Raw genomic sequence first — 16,566 nt, forward strand, 5'->3', positions numbered from 1 at the left:
TAAAAGTTTAAAATCTGCTGCACCGCGAACAGGGGAGTCCAGTTTTGTAGTTAACTCACTTTAATAATTGGAGTAGGTCAAAAATATACATGACTTGAAAACCACGGCACTGAGTGTTGAACTGCATTTTCCAGTTAGGCTGCCCAGGTTGAAGGAACAAGAAACGGAGGAGAGATATTAATTCACAGTTTGCAACCGAATAACCCAGAGTTTTCCTGGCAGCGTCTTTTGATCAAGTACAAAATTCATTCATTAACTCCATGACGAATAGAACTCACTCAGATAGTCAAGAGTGAGGAGAACGTTTAAATCGAGCACTTGGTTGCTGCAGGAAGGTTTTTTTGAACGCGATACCATCAGATTTAACCCCACACACACACACCATTTAACACAAACCCTTGTTCCAACTTGTAACCAACCAACTGAAGAGGTTAAAGTTTAACCAGAAATATACTTCACAGCCCGGATTTATAAATTCGATGTAGCAAGCGTTCCTTTTTTTTTGGTTTGTTTGTTTTTATCACCAAATCGCCACTTCCTCTCGGTCTAGTCAGCCCTTGGCAGAGCAAGTCTGCAAATCTTGTTGCTTGAAACGTTTTTTGCATCCGCCTGGATTCCACCAAATATCCTTTAAGATCAACTTTTCGCTTTGGAAAAAAATGGGAGTTGATCCGCCGGCTGATTTTATACAGATGTTAGTGGGTGTTTTCTGCACCGTTTGCCAAGAGAATACTCCCACTCATTACAGGGAATGTGACCCAATCAGTTCTGAGCTTCCCCAGGATGTGGGTCCTCTCTCGGATCTTGAAAGCTAAAACCCCCACCAAAAAAGCAGTGAAAGACAGAAAGAAGTATTAGGACCCACTGGGACTAAAGTTGCTGAGGCACGTTTGTAAATTTGTTTATTTTTTTTGGACAAATTCGTAATTTCTGTTTACAGAGGCCGGGGTCTTCCCCCCCCCCCCCCCCTCCCCCACAATCTCCCCCCCCCCCCCCCCTCCTCTCTCCCACTCCTTTGCTGACGCCGACCCTTTCAGAGGTTTAATCTGGGGCAGCAACATGCAGGAAGATTCCAATTCCCCCTTTTCGCCCGTGGACAGTTCCAGCAACAGCGAGGAGGAGCAGGACCCGCAGCAGAAGAGGAACGGCAGAAAGAGGCGTTCGGCCCAGAGGTCTCAGAGGCCCAGCGCCGGGAAGAAAGGGATGAAGATTTCCCCCCTCGCCCAAAGTTTGGAGGACATTCAAACTCAGAGGGTCGTGGCCAACGTGAGGGAGCGTCAGAGGACTCAGTCCCTGAATGACGCCTTTGCCACTCTGCGGAAAATCATCCCCACTCTGCCCTCCGACAAACTCAGCAAGATTCAGATCCTCAAACTGGCCACCAGGTACATCGACTTCCTCTACCAGGTGTTGCAGAACGACGAGATGGACAGTAAGGTGACGAGCTGCAATTACTTGTCACACGAGAGACTCAGTTACGCGTTCTCCGTCTGGAGGATGGAAGAATCTTGGCCCTTGTCTGCTGGACCTTAGCACCCCGCCTCTGACCAGGTAACTAGTGAGGAGGGCCTCAGTGCCATCGAGGTCCTTTGCAAGTGTCCGTTCCCTCGACTTGACGAGCTGACATGTTAAAAAAAAACTGCAATGTCGAGGCGTTTAAACAAACTGGCAACAATAAAGCGCCTTTCATCCCAACCTCAAGCGTTACCAGCTGCAACGCTGTGTTTTTTGTGCTGCCTTCGTTTTCCTGTCTTGCCAGAATATGTATATTTTCCTTTGCTGTCTGGAATTTTGCTTTTTTCAACAAAAAAAAATCCCTGCTGTGTATTATTTCTCCACTTTGTATTCCTTCACTCCCTCCCCAACACAGACACACACAAACACACAGAATGAACAAGGTTTTAAAAAAATTATAAATAGTTTGATCCATCAACATTTTTAAACTTGTGAATGTCGACAAGTGGCGCACATTCTCGATTTGTAACCCTTAACACCCCCCCCCCCCCCCCCACACACACACACCTTGTCCTGAATATTTGGTAGGGTTGCAACCATTTCTTACTGGCCCTCGACCACCCCAGCAGCAGCAACCCCCCCCCCCCCCCCTTCCCCCACACACAAAAAAAACATTCAGCAAATGTGAACTTTACAACCACCGTGCATCCAAATCAATCTGCACGCAGACACACTCCTAGATATTTTTAAACACGTTCACTCACTCACACTTTCTTCCAGTTCAAGTCACATTTTGTAGAATTATTTTGAGCAATACGGTGTTTAATTGTTTTACTTCACCCAAAAGAAATAGTTGTAAATAACGTAAAGAAATAGATTTGAAAAAGTCACGGAATAGTTGTAAAGAATGGAAAGAAATAATTGTAAAAAGGTCAAGAAATAGATGTAAATAATGTTTTTTTTAAAAAAAAGATGTAAATAATGGCCGCTTGTCGGGATTCATTCTAGTTTTTTTCTTAAATATTGTAAAGGTTTGAAACTCTTCAGAAGCGCCCAGACTGGGAAGGTCAAATTTACTTGAGCCATTTTTCCCCCCATTCCTTACTGATCCAAACCATTCTCCCTTTGACTTCCAGGCACATTAATATGCTACGTGGGATCTCTGCACAAGTGCATCAGGACCATTTTTAGCGTAAGCAAAAGTCAAGAGCACTTAAATACCAGGCTGGGGCTATGGACGTGAGAATACCTAGAAATATACTGGGACATCAGACAACGTTAGTCTGTGGATCCAATGTTATCTATTTATTTGCATGCCTTACGCAAAGCTTCAACTCCACCGTATATCGTATGGCGGGACTGGGAAATGTGTTTTTTTTTAAAGAAGGAAGAAAATCGCGGACTAAGAGATATAAACACAGAGCTTTGTTGTGAAATACTATTTTTTATATTTTAATTGTAAACGGAACTTTATTTCCGGAGAAGGAGCTCTGAATGTTGTGAACCGTCTTATTATTTTAAGAAAAGTTATATGGCGTTCTGTGTTTTATAATAAATGCACATTGCGGAGTTTTACCAAGTTTTCGTGTGTTCTGCAGTGGAAATTTGGTGAATTTATGGCTCCCTGGGGAACAGTGAGGCAGTCGATCGTGAAATAAATATTCTTCTCAAACAGAAGTCAGATGCTTAACAATAACCTTCAAGTAAAATCAATGCTCTGTATATTTAAGGTCTATGCAAACGAGACAAATATACTATGCAGTTTAAAAATATGTTAAAACTTTATATACAGTGTAGTTTCGAGCTTTTGGATGGAAGTTACAGTTTTGATTGAATAAACAATATTTCTTGCAATCCTGTGTAATTTCAGAAGTAAGATTTCAGATCATTTACCAACAATTTTTTTTCAAGTGATTAAAGTTTGAGACTCGGAAGCAGAAAACAATCTCACATTTAGTTAAAAGAAAAAGAGAGGGGTCAGGCCGTGTTTGGTTTTTAATTTGCTGTTTAGGGTCTCTCACCAAACTTGGGGTCATTTTACAAATGTTTTCAGGTCTGTCTTGGACCCCCCCCCCCCCCTCCCCAACCAACCTACTTTGCTTAGGAGTCCGTTTTTGGGAGACCAGATGTGGCTTCTTCCATCGGGACGTTTTCAAAATGCCACTTTGCCAATCACCGTCTTTATGAAACTTCATTACGTGGGTTTCTGGGTCAACAAACAAACAGACAAACAAAACAAAAAACGCCAACGATTGATCCGTTTCCTGGAGCAGGTGTAGGTGCGGAGGCGGGTGGGGAGGGGAGGCAAGGGGGGGAGGTGGGGGGTTATTGAATTTCACCACCAAAGCGATTGAGGGAAGTGAGGGCGAAGGAAAGAGATGAGCTTGGCCAGGACGGAGGAAAGCAAATGGAAATCACCCAGGACACAATGCAAGTGGCAACCGATTTGGTTTCTCACTGAGGGAATAGGAGGCAGGCGGCAAGGGATGGATTTGGTGGACAGACCAACAAACCATCGCAACTTTAAAACACGCACAGTACACAGACACACACACACACCAAACCAAAAAAAAACACTTTGTACCAAACAAATGCAATTCCGGTCCAACTTGTGTTCCGTCGGGTCACGATTGTAAAGTTGAGACACAGGAAATTCAAGATTTTCTTTGAATCGCAATGATATTTTTATAACGTGAAACCTTAAAATGCAATAAAACGAAATACTACTTTGAAAGTACAGACATAATGTTGTTTTATTGTTGATTTAGCGATTCTTGCTTTTCTGGTCAATAATGTTTAATTTATGAATTATTAGGCGCTATAATGACTTTTTTGAATACTGGAGTGAGTTAATGACACAATGCAGAAATAATTGTAACCAGGGCCGAACTGACCACTGAATCCTGGAACTAATAGCAAGGTTTAGCTGCAGATTATTATGATAGTTTAATGCATTCTCCAGTGCAGTTCTAAAATGCAACCTGCGCGCGATTTTGCTGCAGTAAATTGGTACAATTCCCCCCCTGTTTCTTCTAAGGTGGGGAAGGTATTCCTCTAGTCCCCACCTGGAGAAGGTTAGTTTGCTCTCTCTGGTCTAGTTCCAAGTCCCCTCTATTCTGGGACAGTTCAGTACACACACACACAGTCAGCCTTCAAAACACGCAATCTTTCTCTCGCTCACACAGACATATTTCAAAATATACTACCACACGCAGAGTTCTATATACATCCTCCCTTAGGCACACATCTCAGAATATAGCCCCACGAAGGTTTGGAAATACATCGACATCATCAACTTCCAAATCCTCAGAAAACACACACAGAAGGTACCGAATCATCTAATTATATAGTTGATGGCTGAGATTTCTCTCCACTTCACATACACTGTCGCATTTGTTATTCTTTGGGATCAGAGTGAAATTTACCTGGAGAAAAAAAATCACCAACTAGACATTATTGACGGTTGAGAGATAATGAGAGGAAATCCCCCCCCCCCCCCCCCTCACCACACACACACACACCAAACACAGGACAATTGTGCTCTCTCTCAAACTTCATTTTCTACTCAACATGTGGCTGCCTTCTGGCGAGGGGAAAGATCTGAGCTCTTTGTGGTGATTTTGAACAAAGTGGGTTGTCCGTGTGGAGCCCGATTCAGCCCTCGTTAGAAAAAAACCAGAAACCAGCACATCTTAAAATTCAAAATTCCGGCGCCCTTCCTGACCCACCAACAAATTAAAAAACAAACAGGATATTTGCGCCCAGAGTCTAGTAAAGGTCGTTCGGTCAGACCTCTCTGGCCTGCATTGATCCAGAGAGAGCCAGATAGAGAGCAGGAGTCAGGCAGGAGGCTGAGAAGTGACCCTGGATGTCGACGAGAAAGGGAGATTGACTGAAGGAGGCGAGATACGAGGGAGACATGGACAAGGGCGAAATAAACAGAGTTCAGAGGGGGGGAGGGGGGGGGGGGGGGCGAGATGAGCCAAGAATTTTGATTCCTTTAAATGTACATAGAAAATAGAAAGCTTTTTCACTCGTTCCAGAATAACATTAATGACTGCATGCAGGTACACTGCACACTTATTGTTCTTTCTGCTTTAGGTGTTTCCTCCATCCCCTGTGACCGCTCCCGGTTGGAGGGAGGAGGCGGGCAAGAGGGAGGAGGTGGTAGGAGGTGGGCAAGAGGGAGGAGGTGTTAGGAGGGAGGAGGTGGGTAAGAGGGAGGAGGGAGGCAAGAGGGAGGAGGTGGTAGGAGGGAGGAGGTGGGCAAGAGGGAGGAGGTGGTAGGAGGTGGGCAAGAGGGAGGAGGTGGTAGGAGGGAGGAGGTGGTCAAGAGGGAGGAGGTGGTAGGAGGGAGGAGGTGGGTAAGAGGGAGGAGGTGAGCAAGAGGGAGGAGGTGGTAGGAGGGAGGAGGTGGGTAAGAGGGAGGAAATGGTAGGAGGGAGGAGGTGGGTAAAAGGGAGAAAGTAACATGGTACATGGTACTTAGGGCAGCACGGTAGCATAGTGGTTAGCATAAATGCTTCACAGCTCCAGGGTCCCAGGTTCGGTTCCCGGCTGGGTCACTGTCTGTGCGGAGTCTGCACGTCCTCCCCGTGTGTGCGTGGGTTTCCTCCGGGTGCTCCAGTTTCCTCCCACAGTCCAAAGATGTGCAGGTTAGGTGGATTGGCCATGCTAAATTGCCCATAGTGTCCTAAAAAGTAAGGTTGGGGGGGGGGGGGGGGGGTGGGTTTGTTGGGTTACAGGTATAGGGTGGATACATGGGTTTGAGTAGGGTGATCATTGCTCGGCACAACATCGAGGGCCGAAGGGCCTGTTCTGTGCTGTACTGTTCTATGTTCTATGTTCTAAAGTGGGTGACCCCGAAGGCGATCGGAGCAAAATCCGAGGAAGTGGAAGATGCAGGGGGGGCGGGGGGTGATGTCAGAGGTCAGCTCTGGGCAGTGAGGGCAAGATTGTTAACATTGGGCTTGACAGGGAGATGGTTCATTTCTAAATGGGAACAAATGAAACTAGGGGAGAGCAAAATGGAAAGGTAGAACTAGTAGCTGGGTTTATGGGATGGGGAAAGAGGGGAGGGGGTTGAATATACACTGCTCTTTTTTTCTCTCTACAATATTGCTCTGGGGAGGAGCAGAATGAGATCCGGTTCTTGATAATCCTCATTAACTGTTCACTGATAGCATCCCTGAGTAGGCGAGGAGTTTAGCTAAATCATCTCCGCGGAGTTAACGTTACACTTAATATCAACATCTCTGTGGGCTAAAGGCCCCTCAATAAACTGTAATTTGATTTATTTTATACGACGGGTTATATCCGGAATTAAGACCAATGTTTGCTAACCCTGATTTGAGTTAAGATTAAACCCCCTCCCCTCCTTCCAGTCAGAGTGATCTCCTATAAAACGATTATGCCAAAGAATTTTTTTTCTATAACCTACACCAGTCAGAAAAACATGACAACATTTATCTCAAATTATAATTCAGTTTAATCTATAAATCCTCAAATGCTACAGTCGCAGTGATTTGATAGCAGGATGAAGGGTGTGCACTAGCTACATCTAGTGGTGCAATTGACCATTGCGCCTGACCGCATCGATTCGAGCGAGCAAAGTGCTACAGATGTTGGAGCTCTGATTTTAATGAAATAGGTCGAAATTAATTTGCCCTTGGAGATCACCTTAAACCACACAGACCAGCAGCTGCGAGGTATTCTGATTCACTGCAGTAACATTCCGTTTCCTTCAACTTTCTGCCCATTTTCCTCTTTAAAAGTGCTACTTACGCCAGCTCCTAAATGAACATAACCTGCCCACGCACCCTGTCATTTCTTGTTATTAAAGACAATTTGTTAAAAACAAAACAAAACACGATTAGGTTGGTGAGCAGAAAGGAATAGTGTTCAGGATGCCCCCATCTCTCAGTCACTCCCCCCCACCCCCCCCAAAAAAACCAATGCCACAACAAAAGAGAATATCAACGTCCGACCACCACCTTCCCTCCCAAATGCAAATCATTCAATATGTTCACCGCCTGTTTCACCATTTCCAGCGCGGGGATGGGAAAAGACAAAAATGATCACCGGTAACCAAGTCATTTCGACTATGTGGAACAAAACAACATTGGTTTGGGAGAGTTTTACACCTCCCAAACCCCCCACTTCTAAATAACAAACTCAATAAATAAATAAAGACCACCTCCCCCAAGAAAACTGCATTTTCGATTTAATTCTCCCCGCCATAAAAAAAATCATGTGTAAACGTGTCTCTTATTTTCTTTATAGCAAAACGTAAACTCAATTCAAAAGAATCCAAGAATAACCTCCAAAATAATTGATGATAAATGGAGACTTCTCCTCGTTTGGTTTTCAAATCACGGCCTCACGTTACTTGACTGAGTGTCAATAGAAAATGACCATAAGTGAAATTGCAAGACGGGAAGGCGCGGGAGTCTGCCCTTCACACAGCCTTGGCTGTGAAATTACCTGTTGAAAAATATGTTTGTGAGATGACCCAATCTCCATGTTTGCTGACACTCCCCTATCGCCAGCTCGCCTTAATTCGAACTCAAACTTTATTTGGTTTGTTGTTTTCCGAAGTCGGTTTAGTTTCAAACAGTTTACAAAGCAGAAAAGTGAAGGTTGACAATTCACACACACACAAAATGGACAATCCTGAAGCGGGGTGCCGCTCTTTTCCTGCCACATGCTTGCAGGCTGGCTGATTGGGTACATGTGTGCTCTTTGTCCTTCAGCTACTTAACAAAGATCAAAGCCATCAGAAACCTCTCTTTCAACTGTGTACAGAACAGCATGAATTGTTTATGGGGTGTTTTTATGACCAAATCTATTATTTCACTGCAAATCCAACCCTGTTAAGATTACCCTTTTTTATTTTCGAAGAGCACGATTAGGAAAATTGTAAACTACTAACTTTAAAAACAAACGCTAACTGTGAGCTGCTTTACATCCACTAATGTATTTTCTTCTAATGTTTAAATGTTGACTTAACCTTTCCAGAGTCTAATTCAGGTCAGCCCGGTTCTCCCAATATTTAAAGAATATTTGTAACCTCCTTTCGTTTCTGATAAGATTGTAACGGTGAAAGATCCCCATTCTTTCCTTCCCGCTGGTAGAACTGTTCGGCTCTTGAGGGTTTGGCTCGATTTCAAGTATGTATTTGATGAAATCATAGATCACAACGCTTTAAAGGAAGCTGCAGCGAAGCTCACTCTCTCAGATCTAAATATGTTTGCACTTAAAAGCGTTTTCATTCCGTGACATGCAACAAAACATCAGGCCCGAGATACATTTCAAAATCTCACTTTAAACTGCTCATATCCCTGCCTTCTTTCTCATACCACACTAACATAGTAATCAAATCAGTGTGTGGATATGATGTGGAGATGCCGGCGTTGGACTGGGGTGAGCACAGTAAGAAGTCTTACAACACTAGGTTAAAGTCCAACATGTTTGTTTCAAACACTAGCTTTCGGAGCACTGCTCTTTCCTCAGGTGTGGATAGGCATCATGGCTGCAAATGGAGTCTACCATTTGTAGACTGGCAAACTGCAGGCCGTTATACTGTACCTCCCTTGCTCTTAGGCAGATGTGTCATTGGTCAAAAGGTCAGATTGTTTACCAAATACTGGAAATCAACAGCATTCCACATTGGATGAACCAGCAAGCATGGGACTAAACCATGCAACACCAGATGGGTCAGCTTGTGTTGAGTAAACTGCTTTAACCTGGGACAATGTAGAATGTGATGTAAATGCCTCAGTGCTGCTGAACTGAGGGCGACACAGTAGCACAGTGGTTAGCACTGTTGCTTCGCAGCTCCAGGGTCCCAGGTTTGATTCCCGGCTTGGGTCACTGTCTGTGCGGAGTCTGCATGTTCTCCCCGTGTCTGTGTGGGTTTCCTCCGGGTGCCCCGGTTTCCTCCCACAAGTCCTGAAAGATGTGCTGTTAGGTGAATTGGACATTCTGAATTCTCCCTCTGTGTACCCGAACAGGCGCGGAATGTGACGACTAGGGGCTTTTCACAGTAATTTTATTGTCTACTTGTGACAATAAAGATTATTATTCTGAAAAAAAAAAGCACGATTCCCCTTCCTGACTGATATCTATTCAATTCCGATATCATTCCTATTGGAATAAACTTGTGTGTGTTCAAGGTTGAGTTGTTATTGAAGATGACTCTTGTAATAGCGTGGCCCCTTTAAAGAGTGGTCCTTTGCAGGCCATGTGACCCGCCCAGAGCCTCTGGGGATGGGGTGCACACACCTGGCTTTATCGAGTGCCAGGGCGTGGACCTGGGTGACGGGGATCATCAGAGTAAGCCCGGGTGTGGGTGGGACACGCCCTGTTTTGGTGTTGTGTTGATTTGTAATATAAAGTTCTTCGATTATTAAATAAATCACCGTTGCAATTTCACTCTGCCTCATCGTATTTCCTCGTGCTACAACAACTCTCATTGTGTAAGATTGCACACGAATAATGCCCACTATTGTGAGTTGAACAGAGGGCTGTGGAAACGCACAAACCCAAATTGCAACCTGAAGGAGTACCTTTCCTGGGGAAAGCGGGGAGGGATAGACATCTGGAGAGGCAAAATAACATTTGGAGGAGCTTTGAGTTCGCATAAATGTGGAACTTTCAATGATTTATCAAAAACTCTTGCATCTAAACAATCAACATTAATGCTTGCCAGAGTTGAAAATCCTAAAAGAAAACACATTTTATAGGGTGCTGGAACTGATTTTAACAGACTTGCATTAAACAAAATCGAATGAAGAAAGTTCTTCCTGCATAATAATTTTGCTGTGGTGGCACTGGCCATTGAAGAGACTTGGAGAAGATGCTTGTTAAGCTGAAGCCAAATTGATTCGGATGGCCAAGATCAAACTTGCCAGGAAATTCCAAATAGAATGAGTGCAGTAAGCGAGAGAAGACCAGGATCTCATCAAAAAGTGTTCCAATTTGAGAAGCGGGATCCTGAGGATAGGGATTAATATGTGAAATGATCTCAGGCAATGAGAAGGTGCCTTTCGCAAAAGAAACTTCAGACCCAATGAGCACATCTGCTAAAATCTAATGAAGGAAATGGTCACTGGTGCAGCTGATCAGCTTCGCAATGTAGCCCAGATGAAATATCTGCTCCAGCAACATATTAAAGCCCAGAATTAGACCCATATGATATACTTCCTAACTGATGGAAGCACACATTTGATTAATGTTATATCTATCATGGGCAGCACGGTGCACAGTGGTTAGCACTCACGGCAGCAAAGTCCCAGGTTCGATTCCTTCTCTGGGTTACTGTCCGTGTGGACTTTGCACATTCTCCCCCTGTTGGCGTGGGTTTCTCCCCCACTGCCCAAAGATGTGCAGGGTAGGTGGATTGGTCACACTAAATTGCCCCTAAATTGGAAAAATGAATTGGGTACGCTAAAAACATCTATCTATTTGATGGGTGATCATACATCAGAAAATTGCTGCTTCACCATTGACCTGATGGCCAGCGCAGAGACGATGGGCTGAAGGGCCTTTTATTGTGCTGTAAAACTCTGACTTTGCAGGATTTTATGATTTAAAACAACAATTTGCTGCATACTCCACGATTTGCTTTGAAACTATTAGTCTAAAATTTTCTAATTGTATTGATGCCAGAAATGATCAAAGAGCACGACTTAGTTTGATTTCGTGCTGCAAGGCTATGCAATTCATGCCTCAAAATGTCTGTGAGATCTGATGTTGGACAGGAATTTAGAAAGCAAGCAGTGATGATCACATTAGACCCAATGATTCCGCACACCAAAGTTTGTGAAAGCGGTCACGGGATTCGAGACTAACAATTGATGGTCCCTCAGCTGGTTCAAAATGAAATGCACTTAAACAACAGGGGATGCATTGCTGCAATAATGCAGAAGAACATCACTGATCTGTCTCGGTTCCGCAGGGTACTGTGGAAGGAGTGAAGGAAACTGTCCGTGCCCTCTCATTAAAAAGGATGGGTTCAATCAGAATTGGGTGAGTAGCACTTGATCATAATGTAATTTCTTATTACCCTGAGAGGACCCAGACCTGTGTAATTGTGCCTTGCAGCTGCATTTCGGAAATACAAGGCATACCTACAAAAACAAGATTTAAAAATGGATTTGTGGGCATTTCGATTCTCTTGCTTTTTTAAAATATCAAAACCTGTGCCTGACGCTGAAAGCTTGATTAAGATAAGTTCATTTTGGGTGTGAGGGCTTTATTTTTTTTGTAATTATTCTTTAAAAATGTTTTGTCTGCCTTTTTGTTCCTAGTTTACCACCGACTACATCAAAATGACCTGGAGGCATTCCTTAGTGGCTATCAATTGTCAATCCTTATCAACTGTCTGTTGTCCCTGCCCTAGATCATTGGAGATTTGTTGCATCTTCTTTTAAAAAAAATATTTTTATTCTTCTCCTTTTTCACATTTTCATCAAAATTTACAACACAGATAAACAACAATAACCACAAATACAATGGCAATCCCCCAGCCAACAATCCTCTTATCCCACCCACCCTCAAACAGCTCCCAACATTTTGAATACAAAAAACAATGAAAAAGAATCATCAATAACATATACATTCCAACCCCCCCTCCCCCCCCCCCAACCCTAGCTAATGTTCAATATCATCCAATGCATGGGAATGTATGATGAACAAGGCCCATGAGTTGTAAAATTCTTCCATCCTCCCCCTCAACTCGAACTTTACTTTCTCGAGCGTTAAGAACTCCAGCAGATCACCCCGCCACGCCAAGGCGCGGGGTGGTAAAGCCGACCTCCACCCCAACAGAATCCGCCTTCGGGCGATTAGCGAGGCAAAGGCTAAGACATCTGCCCTCTGCACCCACTTCCAACTCTGGCCGATCCAACACCCCGAATATGGCTTGTAGGCTACTGGTTTGAGTCTCCACCTTTGAGATTACCCTAAAGACCTCCCTCCAATACCCCTCCAGTTTTGGACAGCACCAATACATATGAACATGATTAGTGGAGCCCCCCCCCCCACCTCCCCCCCCCCCCCACCTCCCCCCCCCCCCCCCCCCCCCCCCCCCCCCACTCAACCATTCACAAACATCCTCCACCTCCTCAAAAAGTCGGCACATCCTCGCCTTTGTGAGGTGCGCCCTATACACCACCTTCAACTGTATCAGCCCCAACCTCGCGCACAAAGTTGATGCACTCACCCTCTGGAGCACATCACACCATGACCCCTCCTCAATATCCTCCCCAACCTTTCTTCCCACTTCGCCTTAAGATTTGTTGAATCTTCATCAGATAACCTTAGAAGTAAAATTCTCATTATATTCCACGACTAATAGCAAAGTTGTGTAAAATATAACATACGACAAACAGCAGGGATTTATTTTTCCTGGCTGCAATTCAAAAATATTTGGGGCTACATATTCTCCTAATCACAGAACTGGCAAATCAGGTAGCTGAGCTATAACTGACCAGCATAGCTGCATATTTAAGCTATAGCCCTCATGCTTTACAAGCAAGAATTCTTTGCTTTCATTCTTTTAAATATATCAACCAATAGGAGTAATCACAAGATCTAGGCAGCACAGTAACACAGTGGTTAGTACTGTTGCTTCATAGCGCCAGGGTCCCAGGTTTGATTCCCAGCTTGGGTCACTGTCTGTGTGAAGTCTGCCTGTTCTCCGTGTGTCTGCGTGGGTTTCCTCCGGGTGCTCCGGTTTCCTCCCACAAGTTCCAAAAGACATGGTGTTAGGTAAATTGGACATTCTGAATTCTCCTTCGGTGTACCCGAACAGGCACTGGAATGTGATGACTAGGGGCTTTTCACAGTAACTTAATTGCAGTGTTAATGTAAGCCTACTTGTGACAATAATAAAGACTATTATTAGGGAACTAATAAACCAATAATATGGCAGTGCAAAATTCACATATTCATCAGATGTTGATGTTTTGAAAGCATGGTAAATGCCTTCAGGAACTACATGAATCCCAGTGTCCACTGGATGACACCCAGCATATATAGGAACTTTGCCAATTCGCTGAGATATTGGAAAGAAGAAATAATGAGCTGTTATCATGGCCAATGCAGTGCTGACATAACTCTTGAACTGCTGACATGTACTTGAACATGGAGGGTGACACATTTCAGATAAATCGCCAGTGTGGTGAAACAAAATGTGGCAAATGCCAGAATGTGAGGGGGAAACCGTCAGAAAGTGATGCTCCTGGCGTAAAGATATTCCAGATCCTCATGAGCCATTTGGCAAGGTTAACTGTTCATCCTGACTATATCTGCGTAAGGCTTGCATCTCCAGAAAGCTTTCCAGATGAAGATAAACCTGAGCCTCAGGAAACAATGTCCATGTCTTAAGAATGAATACATTGAGATCATCCATTTGTAAGGATCCTGGATGCGAACCCAATTATTTTCAATTTGTAAAACTGTGAGGAAGGGTAACTGCACCACAGGAGTGACGACTCTGACCAACAGGTATCTTTTGTGTTAAAACAAACTTTAATTTAAATTTAAACTTTAATACAGAATTAACCACATTAGCAACAAGGAAATAGCTTTACCGATAACAGTTACAACAGTTCTTAAACTTTAACTTGCTCCTTAAACCTACCACTATATTCCAATAAAGCAAACAAATATAGTTCAAATACCACTTATAAATAAAGTTCACAAAAAGGTTCACTTGCTTTTCTCTTTGCAGAGATCTTGGAGGGAACCTTTCAGGATCAAACTGAAAGACACTTCTTGGCAGACTAAAATCTGATAGCAAAATGAAACTGGACAGATCTGGCCCCTCCCCTTAATTACATAATCTGTACCCAAAGCATAAGGCATTCTTCTGTCTCCTCCCATAAGATACCAGCACCAAATACAATATCTATCATAGATTATCTACACCCCAGGGATCTCTAAACCAAAACAATATTTTCTTAGCCACATATCTGTAAACAAATAAATGATTCACAAACCTATCCACAGAACATTCCCCCTGCAAAATCAAGGATTATCTCATTTTATGACCAGCTTCAGCAGACATACTGGGGGCGATTCTCCAATATGGAGCCCAAGCGTTCGCGCCGTCGTGAACGCCGTCGCGTTTCACGATGGCATGAACTGGGCCCGGGTACGACCGATTCTGGCCCCACGGGGGCCAGCACGGCACGGGAGCTGTACACGCCGCTCCAGCCTCCTTTCGCGGTGCCAAATGGGCGCCGCGCCAATCTGCACATGTCTGGGGAACTTCTTTAGCACGCCGGCCCCGACTCAACATGGCGTCGGTGTTCAGGGGCCGGTCGTGCCAGTTAGTAGGCCTGGGGGGGGGGGGGGGGGGGGGGAAGAGGCTGGCCCGCCGATCTGTGGGGCCCCGATCGTAGGCCAGACCCCATCGGAGGCCCACCCGGTGAAGGAGGCCACTTCCCCCCAGCCCCTCGACCATTCGCGCAGAGTTCCCGCCGACAGCAACCAGGGGTGAATGGCGCCGGCGGGACTCTGTCGTACCAGTGCGGCCGCTCGGCCCATTCGGGCCGGAGAATCGGCGGCCAAACGCGCCGACGCAAATGGCGCTGATTCTCCACACCTCGGAGAATCGCACGCCAGCATCGGGGCGTCGAGGCGCGGTTGCGGCGATTCTCCGGCTCGGCCCGGGGCTCGGAGAATCGCCCCCAAGTTCTGCATGCATCTTAAACCCAGTTTTTTAAAATACTGCAACAAATATGAAATATAACAAGTCCTTATATTTATCAGACATTACTAACATGCAACTATTTTCCCTTTCTGCCTTAATAATCATTCAGAAGGACTGAAGCAGGTGTGAATATTTTCATGCAGGTAGCTGCATGATTTATTGACCTAAGGTTCTGAAGTACCACATGACAACACATCTATGATAAAATATTTTGTTTCACCCTCTCCAAAACGCCTTGGAGAAAAAAAGGAAGTCACAAAGGAAATCCTCAATTATTACATATATAGATGATATAGTTAAAGAAATAATGTTTGAATAATGTCCGTTAATGAAAATACTTCACACTGCCCAAATGTTCATCTCCATTATCATGACTTTCTGCAATTTCAAGTTTGAAAAGGGATCTTGGAAGTGATTCAAGAATATCAAAAATGAGGGAAAGGGATTTATGAAACAGAACAGAAGGGTCAGCATCAGCACAAGTTATTAAAGTCACTAGGAAGGATGACAATTTATTGAGCAAAGTAATTTGCCAATGCATCATTTGATGACTAAAGGTTCACAAGTCACAGTGACAATCCCAGCCAGCCTCTGATGACTACTCCACAGCTACCCAATAACGAAAATAAAATCTTAAAAAGGTTGAGTAGGATCTACATTACATTGTGTATCTATGAATCACTTTATTCAAATCCTGTACCACATCAGCACTTGGCGTAATCAGTGTTCAAAACAGAAAGACAGAACATTATTTGTTTGCTTTGGAAGAGTTTTGAATAAAGATCAAGGATCTTTGAGAGCAATTAATTCAAGGTCATTTTCTACAGACTATTTCCTGGTTATGCACCCAATGCTGAAAAATTTGATAGTAAGGAAAATGGGGTTTTGAATAGTGGATTAAAAAGGGTCCCACCCATAATCATACATGCAGTCCAAGGAATAGATGGCATGTTACAGCCAGGTTTCAGCCACCATACCTTTGAATGTTTAAATATTTATATACAACTATTATATAGAATAAGGTATTATGGTATGAATAAATGGGATGTTGGAGAAGGTAAGGACACAGCAGTTTTCACAGCATATTAATTGCTGGGGGGTGTCACTGTGACTTGGCAACCTTCAGTGATTAAACAAAGCATAGCCACTCAAATGGACAAAATAGATTCAGAAAATACATTTTAATTTGATCGACAATGGAAAATTTGCACAGATGCACAGCTTTGAAGAGATTTGATCTAAAGCAGCTGAACTTTGACACCTCATTCTTCCAAGTGTAAAGGGCGGGAATCCATTTTTGGAAAGCATATTGGTGTAATAGATACATGCATAAATCAAATAGAATGTATGTTGTCCAAATGTGCTCCTGGGGGCTGGCTAATATTTATGGC

At 43.9% G+C, this 16,566-nt stretch overlaps 1 protein-coding gene across 1 annotated transcript; it reads left to right on the forward strand.

The window, feature by feature from the left end:
• Positions 1-1,003: 1,003 nt before the first annotated feature.
• Positions 1,004-3,309, forward strand: LOC119954093 (twist-related protein 2-like). The gene is made up of 2 exons (XM_038778970.1): positions 1,004-1,551; positions 2,592-3,309. Exon 1 carries the CDS (start codon positions 1,060-1,062, stop codon positions 1,531-1,533), a length of 474 nt encoding a protein of 157 aa, XP_038634898.1. The 5' UTR covers positions 1,004-1,059; the 3' UTR covers positions 1,534-1,551; positions 2,592-3,309.
• The last annotated feature ends 13,257 nt before the right edge of the window (positions 3,310-16,566 follow it).

Source organism: Scyliorhinus canicula, chromosome 19 (genome assembly GCF_902713615.1).
Source record: "Scyliorhinus canicula chromosome 19, sScyCan1.1, whole genome shotgun sequence".
NCBI classification, from domain to species: Eukaryota; Metazoa; Chordata; class Chondrichthyes; order Carcharhiniformes; family Scyliorhinidae; genus Scyliorhinus; species Scyliorhinus canicula.

What these genes read in the sequence shown, in the direction of transcription:
- LOC119954093 (XM_038778970.1), top strand. Translation starts at nt 1,060, where the DNA reads ATGCAGGAAGATTCCAATTCCCCCTTTTCGCCCGTGGACAGTTCCAGC.